Source organism: Acomys russatus, chromosome 1 (genome assembly GCF_903995435.1).
Source record: "Acomys russatus chromosome 1, mAcoRus1.1, whole genome shotgun sequence".
Classification (NCBI taxonomy): Eukaryota; Metazoa; Chordata; class Mammalia; order Rodentia; family Muridae; genus Acomys; species Acomys russatus.
The window spans coordinates 100,950,110-100,962,342 of record NC_067137.1 but is presented as its reverse complement, the minus strand read 5'-3'; the positions used below and the strand labels follow the sequence as shown (position 1 = coordinate 100,962,342).

The following is a 12,233-nucleotide window of genomic DNA, read 5'->3' as shown; positions in this document are numbered from 1 at the left end:
TCTCTCCAGCCCGGGGGACCTGGTGGCACTCAGAGGAAGGACAGCAGGTTACCAAGAAGAGACTTGATACCCTATGAGCATACACAGGGGGAGGTAATCGCCCTCAGGAACAGTCATAGGGGAGGAGAATAAGGGAAAAAGGGGAGGGAGGGAAGAATGGGAGGACACAAGGGATGGGATAACTATTGAGATGTAACAAGAATAAATTAATAACAAAAAATTTAAAAAAATAAAGATGAAAAACTAATTTAGTAAAAAAAAAAAAAAAAAAAAAAAAACAAAAACCCATAAGCTGCCAGTCAGTATTTGTCTAACTACCAGATTAAGAACAAAACCCAAAACTGAACATTTTCTTTTTTTGTTTTTAATGTTTACTTTTTCCTTTAGGTGTGCTTTTTGGTTTTTGGTTCCCGGAGAGCATTTTTGACAAATCTCGAAGCAGCACCTCTGTCCAGCTGGACAGCCTTCTTCTTGTCTGTTATTTCTTTGATTCTGTTCGTGTAGACTACGATTCTTTCCAATTCTTGCTTCACTAGATGCTCCTTAGGATTAATTCCCTGAGTTTCCAAATAAACCCAAAACTTTGAATTTAATGTGTGTACAGAAACTAAATCCACCTTTGCTTGTTCAAGTGGGTCCAACTTCTGGATCAACTTGTTTTGAGAAATGGACATCATGGTCTTCAGCAGGTCATCCACAGCACCCAAGGAGCTCTCCAGGGTTGATAAAGACTCGTGAATCTCCACAGGATAGTCTTCACTCATTTCTTCACCTGCCATTGTGACCAACGCAATACCGACATTTTCTTAATAATATAATTGATGCACAATACAAGGTCTATATTTGGTTGGTCAAATGTATGAAGAATCAGGAAAGATCTTTGCAATTGATGTCTAAATATAATTCCTGTGTGTTAATAGTACATACTTGGAAATCAAAACAGTTGTGCTTTAATAATGTAAGATATTGCTCACACTCACCACTTGAGGACCACATTCATGGAAATGCAATAGTCGCCTAGCTTCCTGTTCAGATTCACATGAAAAGCTTTTATATATATAAATGCATAACAGTTCGTCATAGGAACAATCTATTTTCTGCACCACTGCTTCTAACTGATGAAATAAAAATTTTAATGAAAATTTTTCTTTGAAAACATGGGACTATAAATAAGTGAAAACATCTACCTGGGAACATATCTACCAAGTGTGTGTTTGTGTGTGTGTGTGTGTGTGTGTGTAAACAGCTCCAACTCACTATGCTAGAACAAGATTCAGGCCATAACTTGAGTTTTAAAGTAATTACTAGGCCAAGGTTAGTCTCCAATGTGACAGGATCAGAGGGGTTCAAGAGTTAGCATTTAAGTTCTCAGAACTCGGGCCACAGAGATGGCTCACTGGAGTCAATAGCAGATGACCTGAGCTCTGCCCCTAGCACCCACATTGGGTGGCTTACCATTACCTGTAACTCCGAATCTAGGTAGACTCTATGTCTTACCATTACCTGTAACTCCGAATCTAGGTAGACTCTATGTCTTTCTTACCATTACCTGTAACTCCGAATCTAGGTAGACTCTATGTCTTTCTTACCATTACCTGTAACTCCGAATCTAGGTAGACTCTATGTCTTTCTTACCATTACCTATAACTCCGAATCTAGGTAGACTCTATGTCTTTGCCCTCTGTGCACAGTACCTTCACATATACACATGCCAATACATGGTTGAACTTTTCAACTCTTTCAAAATGTATAGAGTTGTTTAAAAACAAAATTCTTCTTTTAATGTTCATTGGGATCTCAATGGAGGATAAAAGGAAACTACAGGAAGACAAGCAAAGGATCAAATAAAACACAATCAACTTATGCACTATAGATATGCTGTTCATAGATTATTGTTTTTCCACAGACTACCATAGCCACCAAAGACTGTAAGAAAGCAGCGGCTCATCCTTCCCAGACCAAAGGCTCTCTGCAAATACTTTTTCCTTGATAGTAGAATAATCCTACCAGGGGCCAAAGATTTGAAGACAGATAATCAAAAAGTAGCAACCCCAAGTCAGCCACCTACCAGCTCAATTCATTTCCTCCTCAATGAAGTGAGGCAGCTTTAGGGCAAAAAGTAATGATGCCCCGTCCAATCAAAACTCTAGGGAAAATCAAAACAAATAAACGTGATTATTGGATTGGAGCTGTTATTCAGCAATATCTTTCAAATTTAATGTTCTTATCCACCTGGAAACAGAGAAGCCTCATGAGACACAACTGCTTTCCTCCTTCATCCCAAATGGATATAACAGAATGCTAGAACTGGCAAGAGGTTTAACTTCAGCATAAAAGTCAAGAGACCTTTCCTAAGTTTCTACAAACCTACTTTGATATGTATGAGCTAGAGTATTTGAGACTATTTTTTCTTTTCTCTATATTTTTTCATTGAATTATTAATTTTTAAATTCTTCTTTCATACAATATATCCCAACCACAGTTCCACCTCCATCCACTCCTCCCAGCTCCACCTCTACTTCCCTTCTCCCCAAGATCCACTCCTGCTCTGTTACCCTTCAGAAAATAGCAGACATTCATCAAGAGACAACAACAAAAAAACAACAAAACAAAATACAGTAAGCAAGACAACAGCCCTCATATCAAAGCAAGACAAGGCAACCCAACAGGAAGAAAAGAGTCCCCAGAGCAAACAAAAGAGTCAGAGACACACCCACTCCCACTGTAAGGAAGTCCACAAAAACACCAAGATAACAGTCATAACATATATGCAGAGGACCTAGGATAGACCCATGCAGCTCCCATGCTTGCAGCTTCAATCTCAGTGAGCCACTTCCATCTGCTAACAGAGGAAGCCTCTGTGATGACAATTGGACAAGTGCTGATCTATGAATCTCACAAAAATATCATTAGGAATCATTTCATTTATTTATTTATTTATTTATTTATTTATTTATTTATTTGCCAGGGCTTGTTCTACCCATGGTCTCTGGGCTACCCAATCTCTGGTTCCTGGCTATCCAGGCAGTGTAGCTCATGAGTTCCCTCTCATGGCGGGCCTCAAGTTAAACCACCCATTGATTGGCCACTCCCACAAGTTCTGTGCCACCATTGCCCCTAGCACTTCTTTCAGGCAGGACAGATTGTAAGTTGAATATTTTGTGGCTGGGTTAGTATCCAGGTTTGTCTTTCTGTAGCCTGTCTTTCTGTACCTTCCCATGCCAAAGAGACTGAAATGGAGGGGTGAAGGATTCCTGAAGGCACCAACTTGATGTCTTTACATTCAGTGAGCTGTGTGGATGCTGTCCTCCACAATGGGGCCCCACTATCAGTTGTTGGAAAGAGAAATCTTTTGTCCTAGAATCAGCATGGGTTCTTTAGGGATCTCAACTAGACTCCTTCAGCTAACAGCCTAACTAAGTGCAACCAGTCACACCACTGGAAGTCTTGGCTGGCTATAAAAGATGGTCAGTTCAGACTCCATGTCCTTCATTACTAGGAGTCTTTACAGTGAGTGTATGCAGGGATTCACATGTGTGCATGGATATCTTTCGTGTCTAAATTAGGAATCTACAAATGGTACAACATCCAGTTCCAACCAAGATGTCCATAAGAAAAACCTCCACCCTACATTTCAGCATTTTCAGCCCTTTTCACTATCAGAATAAAAAGGAAAGAAAAGTAATATAAATGAAGTTATATGTTGCCATCACCGTTTTTAAAGTATACATTCATTCATTCCAAGAGATTCTCAATTGTGCTCTTATAACTCAATACTGGTTCCCTGACATTCCATATTAAAAGACCGAGTAAATTTAAAGATTGTATTATATTACTAAAATAGAGACCCTCAAGAAGACAAGGAAATTCCTGTGTTCCACCCCCCCAAATAGGTACCCAATAAATAGTTATTAAGTGCACGAACAACTAAGGGAAATGTTGAAGGCAAAAGTACATAAAAGCTAAAGCTTTTCATATCATCCTTTGGACTTGTACTTAGTGAATAACCCTCCATGTCAAATGGAAGTCTGCAATATTGCCTATGCTTAAGAATAAGCAAAAAGACTTGAAAATCAATAAGTTCTTGTTACAGTATGAAGATGTAGACTATCTCTGCAGGCTCATGTGTTTGGACATGGTAGTCATCATCTGGTGCTGCTATTTTGAGAGGCTGTAGAACCTTTACATGGTAAGGTCAACATGGAGGAAATAGGTCAATGGGAATGGGTCCTTGGGTATATATTATTTCTGTCTGCTTCTTGGCATGTTCTCTCTGCTTCTTGATCAGCCAGGATATGAGGAGTCTTGCCCTATACATGCTCATGCCACAATGAACTCCACCAGGCCTTCCCGGTCTTCCCATTCTTTCAAACTATGAGCCAAAATAATTCTTTCTTCTCTTAAGTTGCCTCTTTACAGATATTTTCTCTCAGTGACTAGAAAAGTAACTAACAAAGACAATTGAATCACTGATACATAGAAAGCTCCTCTGGCCCTGATTAAAACTACCCTTAAGACACAGAAGTGAATAACCATTGAAAAACAGGATTACTTGTCTCCACTACTCCTTTGAGCATTTGGCAATTAATGATTTCAGCGGCAAATAGGAAACTACCAAACTAAGAGTGGCTTAAACAATGAAGACATTAAATTGTCTCAAATAGCAAGAAGTAACCATATAGGCTGTCCAGATCTGAGGAAACTGTTAAAGAGCCTTACCCTTTTGCAAGACTGTCCTTAGCATAAAAGTCCCTAGCTTTTAGCCTTATGCTTTCAAGATGACTGTCATAGCTCCAGTTATAGATGTCTTGAACACTACTTCACAGTAACAAAAAAACATGGAATCAGTCTTATAACCAACTTTGAGCTCATAAAAAAATAAACCTTCCCATATTATAAAAGTTTTGTATGGGTTTTACTTAAAAAGTGTTCTTAGGCATATCCTTAAAGTTATGACCCAAGGAGAATTGGGCTGTGCTTTCTACCTTCAACAAAATAGGACTTGTTCTCTAAGATTGAGAAGCAATCCTTCTGGCTTTCCTGGTGGGATCAGATGGGGGGAATGAGTTTCTAAAAATAAAGAAGTATGAAGTAGTAATTAGAGGCTAGACCCCAAGTAAGAGCAATCACCTCAATCCGTATTTCTTTTGAGAGTCTGTATGGCTTTAATACATATCTGGGTTCTTATTGTGCCTAAAAGAGCCCCCACTTCACTCAGTATCTTAGTTCCTCTTGAGTCTCTGTGACAAAACACCTGACAGAACAAGGAGAGCAAAGAAGACTGGATTTTGCTCATGGTTTCAGACGCTTCTCAGCAGGAACAATGTGATGGAGCAGATACATCCACAGTGACAGAGGTATGAGGAAGAGTTCATTCACTTTACAGCTGACTAGGAAGCAGAGAGAGAAGCCAGAACCAGGGGCCTGTGTCTACCACTTATGTCCTGCTCCTAAATGTTTCATGGCTGTCAAAGCAGTGCCACCAGCTGGGAACAAGAGCACAAAACATGAAGTTGGGGAGAACACTTTATATTCAAACCTTAAGACTCATAACTGTTCTTGAGATGGCTGAGGGAGCTCTACCCTAAGCAAAAATCATAGTCTATATACTAGAAATTAGAAAAGGAGTGAGATTTTAGTGTATTTATATTTGTATATATGGGAGGATATTATATACGTGTTCATAAGCATTCTCATGTACGTATATGAGTACACACACACACACACACACACACACACACACACAGGTTTATGTCATCTATTTTCATGGCTTTAAGGTTCATCCAAACTTAAAACAATCCCATGGAATTGTCTTAGAGAAAAGGTCTCCCTGGCTAGGCACTTACTCAATTATGCGAACCATGTGATGGCTTCAGTCTATTTACCCAGAGACTTTCTCATCAATCAGCACCACTGAAAATAATTACAGCTTCATTTAAATAACTGCTAAATATCCCAAAGCTAACAAAGGATGGAATTAAATCCGATCCTGGCTTCCTTTCCTTGGGTTTGCAAAGAACAGTTTCAACCAGTGTCCAACACCCTGGAAGCCCTCATTTGGTGTGAAAGCCATTAGACCACAGTTATCAACTAATGAGGCAGTAAGTGTTTGGAAGCAGCTTAAACTACCTAAGCAGATCCAAGTTAAAATAAGGCAAATTAGTAGTAAAATCAAATTGGTTTAAACTGTGAAGTGAGTGTGAAAACTATTCCCTGAAAAGAAGTATTGGGTCAAATTGCTGCACTGGGACACAGAAGTTGAGCTCAACTCGCAGGAGAGAAAAAAAAAAAAATGCTACTTTTAATGAATTTCATTCTTTAGAAGGTAGTGTATCCTACCTGATTGTCTAAAAGATTTTATTCATGGGGAAGGGGGTGGGAGAAGAAACTGTACAGGTAAGTAGATTTGATTCTTCCATCAAAGAGATGTGCGTTTTCTTAAACTAGACCATTTGGAAAAATGAACGTGGATGTGTAGTGATTACTTATTACACAGGAATGCAGGTGGAAAGTAGAGCCGTCTAAATTTCCTAGCAATGTGAGGAAGAATCCCAAAGAAGTAATGGGAGAGAGAAATCTTCTCTACCCATAATGTTCATGAAGAGCTAAACATCTGCTTTGAGGCTGGAGTATAAGAAAAATGATAAGTATTACTTAAATGCAGTACCAAGGACCAAAAAAAAAACATTCTAATTTCCTTCACTTTCTTCTCTATCATCTACACCTTAAAAACCCGTCTCCTCATCAGCAAATGGCAAAACAATATCAACTGAGAGTGAAATGTGTAATTTAAAACATTCAACTTCATATGCAGTGATTGGAAAACTCAAACTCATGGCCATTTACTGTATGTAAGTCATGTATGTCCCCTGTTTCATTCAGATGTTCCCTTACATTTGAACTTCTCATCAATATGCAAAGATCAGAGTGTTTTCCTTGTACTGTTACATCTATTCAAAAATCAAGATAAGACAGGAGTCTATGTGCAAGGGAATGATCAGTAAAATAGATTTCTAGCCTCTCGTCTTGGATTGATTTTAGGAATTGAGATGATAGTGAAGGATACTTCAGTGAGCCCTTGAAAGCCAGGTGTGAAAGAATATGATCCCTAAAGAGGGAGATTTGTGAGATAGAGAGATGGCTCAGAGGTTAAGAGCACTGTCCTGAGTTCAATTCACAGCAACCACATGGTGGTTCACAACCATCTATAGTGAGATCTGGTGCCCTCTTCTGGTGTGCACATGTACATGCAGGCAGAACTCTGTATACATAATAAATAAATAGTTTTTTTTTTTTTAAGGGAGATTTGCAGAGAGTACAAAAACACACGCTATTCTCCTCAAAACCAAGGCTTATTCTCTGCAGTTCACCAAGCCCCAGCCAACACACCATTAGCAGTGTTGGACATGGGCTCTCTCTCATGGCATGAGTCTCAAGCTGGACCACACATTGATTAGTCACTCCTGCAATTTCTGCACCACCTTTGCCCCAGCACATTTTTCAGGCAGGACAAATTATAGGTTGAAGGTTTTGTGGCTGGGTTGATGTCCCAGTCCCATGACAGGAAGCCTTGCCTGGTTACCAAAGATGGCCAATTCAGGCTGCCATTCTCCATTACTAGGAGCCCTTACTAGGGTCCCCCTCATAAAATTGTGGGATATTCTACGTTGCCCCTAATTTCAGTCATTTCTTCCCATAACCTTCTCCAAATTGTAGGAGTCAGAGGGGTGGAGGATACCAGTAGAACATGGCCCACAGACTGAGGTAAGCAGGGCTCACAGATACTCAGAGACTGAGGGAGCAATTATGGAGCCTTCATGGGTCTGTGCTAGGTCCTTTGCATATATGTCATGGTTATTATCTTAGCATTTTTGTGGGACTCCTAACAATGGGAGTGGAGATGTCTCTGACTCTTTGCCTGCCCTTGGGACACTTTTCCTCCTATTGGATTGCCTCTCCCAGCCCACATATGAGGCCTTGTGCCTCATCTTATGGCAACCTGTCATAACATCTTTGATTGGTGTCCCTGGGATGCCTACTCTTTTCTGAAGGGAAACAGAGAAGGAGAGATCTTAGGGTAAAGGGACTGGAAGAAGTAGAAGGTGGGGAGAACTGTGGCTAGGATGTATTGTATGAGAGAATAATTTTTAAAAATTTAAAAATATTAGCATGCTATATACAACAGACAGCATTGTTATTAGTGTGTATAAATAAAATGGTCTTGCCTTGAAAAAAAGTGTAGAGGAATTTTAATTCAAAATGTGACTGCTCTAGCAAGAGATCACATTGAAAGACCTGGAATCCAAGCACACCTTTAACCCAGGAGAGAGAGGCAAGCAGATCTGAGTTCAAGGCCACCCTGTTATAAGGCAAGTTTCAGGTAAAGAAAAGCTTAGGTCCAGGCATGGTGGTACACACCTTTAATCCAAAACAATGAAGGTAAAGATAGTTTGTAGAAGGAAGCACCCATGTTTGAAAGTGATGACTAATTAAGTGGCTGAAAAAGAAAGTAACCAACCAGAGAAGATTTGACCGAAAGGATATGCCCAACTCTCACAAGAAGAGAAAGGAAAGATACTTAAGAGGCAATGCAGAGAGAGGACACAGTTTTACTGGCAAAGTTTTACAGAGAGAGGTTGAATGAGTGAACCAGCTAGACACAGGTGAAGACAGAATGAGTCAGAGAATGAGAAGGAACCAGAAGATTAGAAAAGATTGCTGGGGTTAGTTTGAGGTCAAGCAGCCTGAGAGACAAGCCAGATTGAATAAATTAAATGGAAAAGGAGTTTGAGCCAGAACAGCTGAGTTGAACCAGCCAACCCAGAGCTCAGTAAGAACAGGTAAGGGTAAACTCATTAAGCAGTAAGTCTCAGAGGCTGAAAACACTCTAGGCCTGGGTTAGATTGTATGGAGGCTAGAAGCTTCCAGGACTATGCCTAGGTTAGCTGACATAGGCAGTAATCCTCTGAGACAACAATTGAAACAGACAAATAAAAATTCCTTTTAAAAGAAAGAAAGAAAGAGAAAGAAAGAAAGAAAAAGAGGGGGTGGGGTGCGAGGAAAGGAAAGGAAAGTCAAATCACCTTCCACTTTCCTAGTTCCTTGTTCCTTGCTTTTTTGGGTTCTTCATATTAACACTAAACCTCAACTTCCAGAGCGCTGAGAGCCTAGAAGAATCCTCTTCATTTGGTATTGCATTCCTAAGATGCTTCTTGTATTCATTTGACCCTCTGGATTCAGAAAACATAAGCACGAAACTTTAAGACCAAATATTAAGTTCCACCTCTTGTCCTCTCCCATGGGAAAGGGAAGGAAATAGATGTCTCCCTGGTAACAAACAGCACTGTCCCCATTATTCTTGATGCTTGTTTGCTCCAGGTGTGTTAGTATGAAGGTGTTAAGACATACATCATATGGATCAGCTAATAAAATGAAATTACTTCAGATTTCAAAAGCTTAAACAAGAGGCAGGTAACCTCACAGCTTCTGTATATCAGGAATCAAGCTGAAATTCTCTGCATGCTTCTGCCTCAATTTCTCCTATAAGACTGAAGTCAACTTGTCATCTGTGGCTACTTTCTCTCTTGAAGAATCAACTACTAGGGAATCCATTTGTAACCTCACTCAGATGATTACTGGTAAGACTTGGATCCTCAAAGCTGTTACTGACCTGTGTTTCTTCCTGGATATTGACAGTCGCTTCCTTCTGTCTCTTACCATAGTTCCTCTGGAAGCATGCCCAGTAGCATCCATCAGTGTTGATCAGAAAAGCATGAATCATAGAGCTCTAGCTACACAGGATTCACGAACCTTTGACTACCTACCACTGGAAATGATATCCTGAAACTTCCGCTTCCTTCTGTCCAAATACAAGTGACTAGGTCTACCCATTATGCAAATAGGAGGAAGGGATGACACAGGGCTACAAATAGCAGAGTGAAAGGATGGCCAGTGAGCATCTTAGAGTCGCTCTATCATATGGACCTTAAAACAAATGTTCAGTCTAGGTGGGAGATAAAAACATCCATAGGCATATTAAGTGCTGAACAGCCATGTTTATGATGATAAGGAGGAAATAGAATAATTTTTGTTTATGAGACAAAATATATATGAATGCCAAATGGCAGGTGTGCAAGTCAGTGTATTGGAGTAGCTGAGATCACTCAGGGAAGCCTTCCTGGTGGGACATGCCTAGAGAGGAGCTATTTGGAGATCATAGCAGTGCTTTCTTATGAATAGAGACATTGCTTTAAGCCTTCCATTTGTAAAAGTTAGTAATGATAAGAATACAAATGATACAGACATATTATGGAGTTAAATATCAAAAGTTGGCTTCACTACATTTCTAATTACAATCACTCTCTTCAGGGTATAAAACCTCTTAAACAAAGGATTTAAAAAAAAAAAAAAAAAAAAGGTTAGACTCCAGAAAGGAAGAATAGAAAACATAAAACATAAATAAATTTCAAAGTTCTAGATTTTATGCTTGAGTGAGCATCACGTTAAAGTATGGAATTCATACATTCATCTCCCAAATGGCATGGCCTGTCAAAATATAAGCAACAATAACCTCTCACTTACTGACAGTTTTCCTATGTGCCAGATACTATGGATAAGTACCTGGTATCTGACTTCAAAAAATAGACATGAACAAGGTTGCCTAGCGTGGTCCTCCATCTTCTCTTCTGCCCTCTCCCCCTGTTTGTCTCTCTCTTCCCATCTAAGACAGAGCCTCTTTCTTTCCTCAGCATTTCAGCTTCCTCTCCTGAGAACCCAGGCCAATCATTCGCACCTCAGTGTGTTCTTAAGTCACACCTAAGATGCTTTCACCATGAGCCTATTACTGGCTGCTCCATGAAAGACATTTTTCCTATAAAACACATTTCAGGCATCAGTGGGCACATAGGAGCCATATTTGGCATTTGGAGGATCAAGGGGGTGGTATTTCAGTCCTGAAATGAAACCATATGTGGAGTTGCCTACCCATCAGGCTGGCCTTGGACTTGACCCATGTAATGGGTATTTAGTTAATAAAGAAGCCCTTTCAGCCACATTGACCTTTTGATCTAGCCCAAAGGGGACACTGTTTTCCATTCACTAATGAGGTAGACTGGCTTCTTCCTGTCCCCGTTAGAAATGTGTTATATTTTGTTTCTCTTTAAATCCCTAAAACTGGCAAGAACAAAGTTTTCAGAAACTCCTGCTGGTAAGTAGTGAAGACAACCTGAGCTATTGAAGAAGAATAAATTGTTTTTCCTCATCCCAGGGAAGCCAGTAAGGATCACGTGGCAGGCCAACTAGAGACCTCACTGTGGCGATAGTTGCAGCCTGTGGTCTCTGTGGCTGATGAATACTTCCAAGACCCCCATCTTTTTTTTTTTCATTAAGCAGGAGACTCCCTATCCATCTGTATCCCCTCCAGAGTCAATTTTTCTGTTCTCCTATTTGAAATAGTTTTTTTTTCCCTAAAAAAGATTAAAATGAAGAAAAATACATGCTTTTGCCTAGCTGTCTTCAGGGGTCTGTCTGTGTACATCTAATGATCTCCAACAGTCTAGTGGCAGAAACAAGGAATTTATGTACACTACGCATACTTACTGCTGAGGACTTTTTTTTTAACCTTTCTCTATTTGGGTCTGGGTGTGTATGGTCTGGAGAGATGTCTCAGTCCATCCAATAAAGGGCTTGCTGAACGAGCTTGAGGCCCCAAATTTGGATCTGTAGCATGCATATAGAAGCTGGATATGGAAGTAGACACTTGTATCCCCAACACTGGGGGTCAGAGACAGGAAGATGACAGGAGTTCACTGGAGAGTCCACATAGCTCAAAAACCAGTGGGTTCGGTGAGAGACCCATGTCTCAAAAACAAAGTGAAGAGCATCTGAGAAAGAGAACCAGCATAGACCTCTGGCCCATACATACATGTATGTGTGTGCACATACAAACACATATAACACACACATGAACATGTGTAACACACACAAATAGCTGGGTATGTAACTTACAGAAATGCATGAACCTTTGTAAATTAAGAAATTTGTCAATGACAAAGCACCTTTCTGGGCATACACAACAGCACTGAACTTTGGTAGATAAGTTTTCTGTTCTTATCCTAAGTTATTTGAATGTCAAGAGGCTCAGGTAGTAGATCTTTATTGCTGATGTGTCTGAAGAAATCACCATGAGCTGAACAGCTCAAAATAAAACTTGTCATTTTAATTTGATTTTCCAT

At 39.9% G+C, this 12,233-nt stretch overlaps 1 protein-coding gene across 1 annotated transcript; it reads right to left on the bottom strand.

The window, feature by feature from the left end:
- Window positions 1-383: 383 nt before the first annotated feature.
- Window positions 384-779, bottom strand: LOC127196517 (nuclear nucleic acid-binding protein C1D-like). Its single transcript, XM_051154285.1, has one exon. The coding sequence runs from the start codon at window positions 777-779 to the stop codon at window positions 384-386; it is 396 nt and encodes a 131-aa protein (XP_051010242.1).
- Window positions 780-12,233: the final 11,454 nt, after the last annotated feature.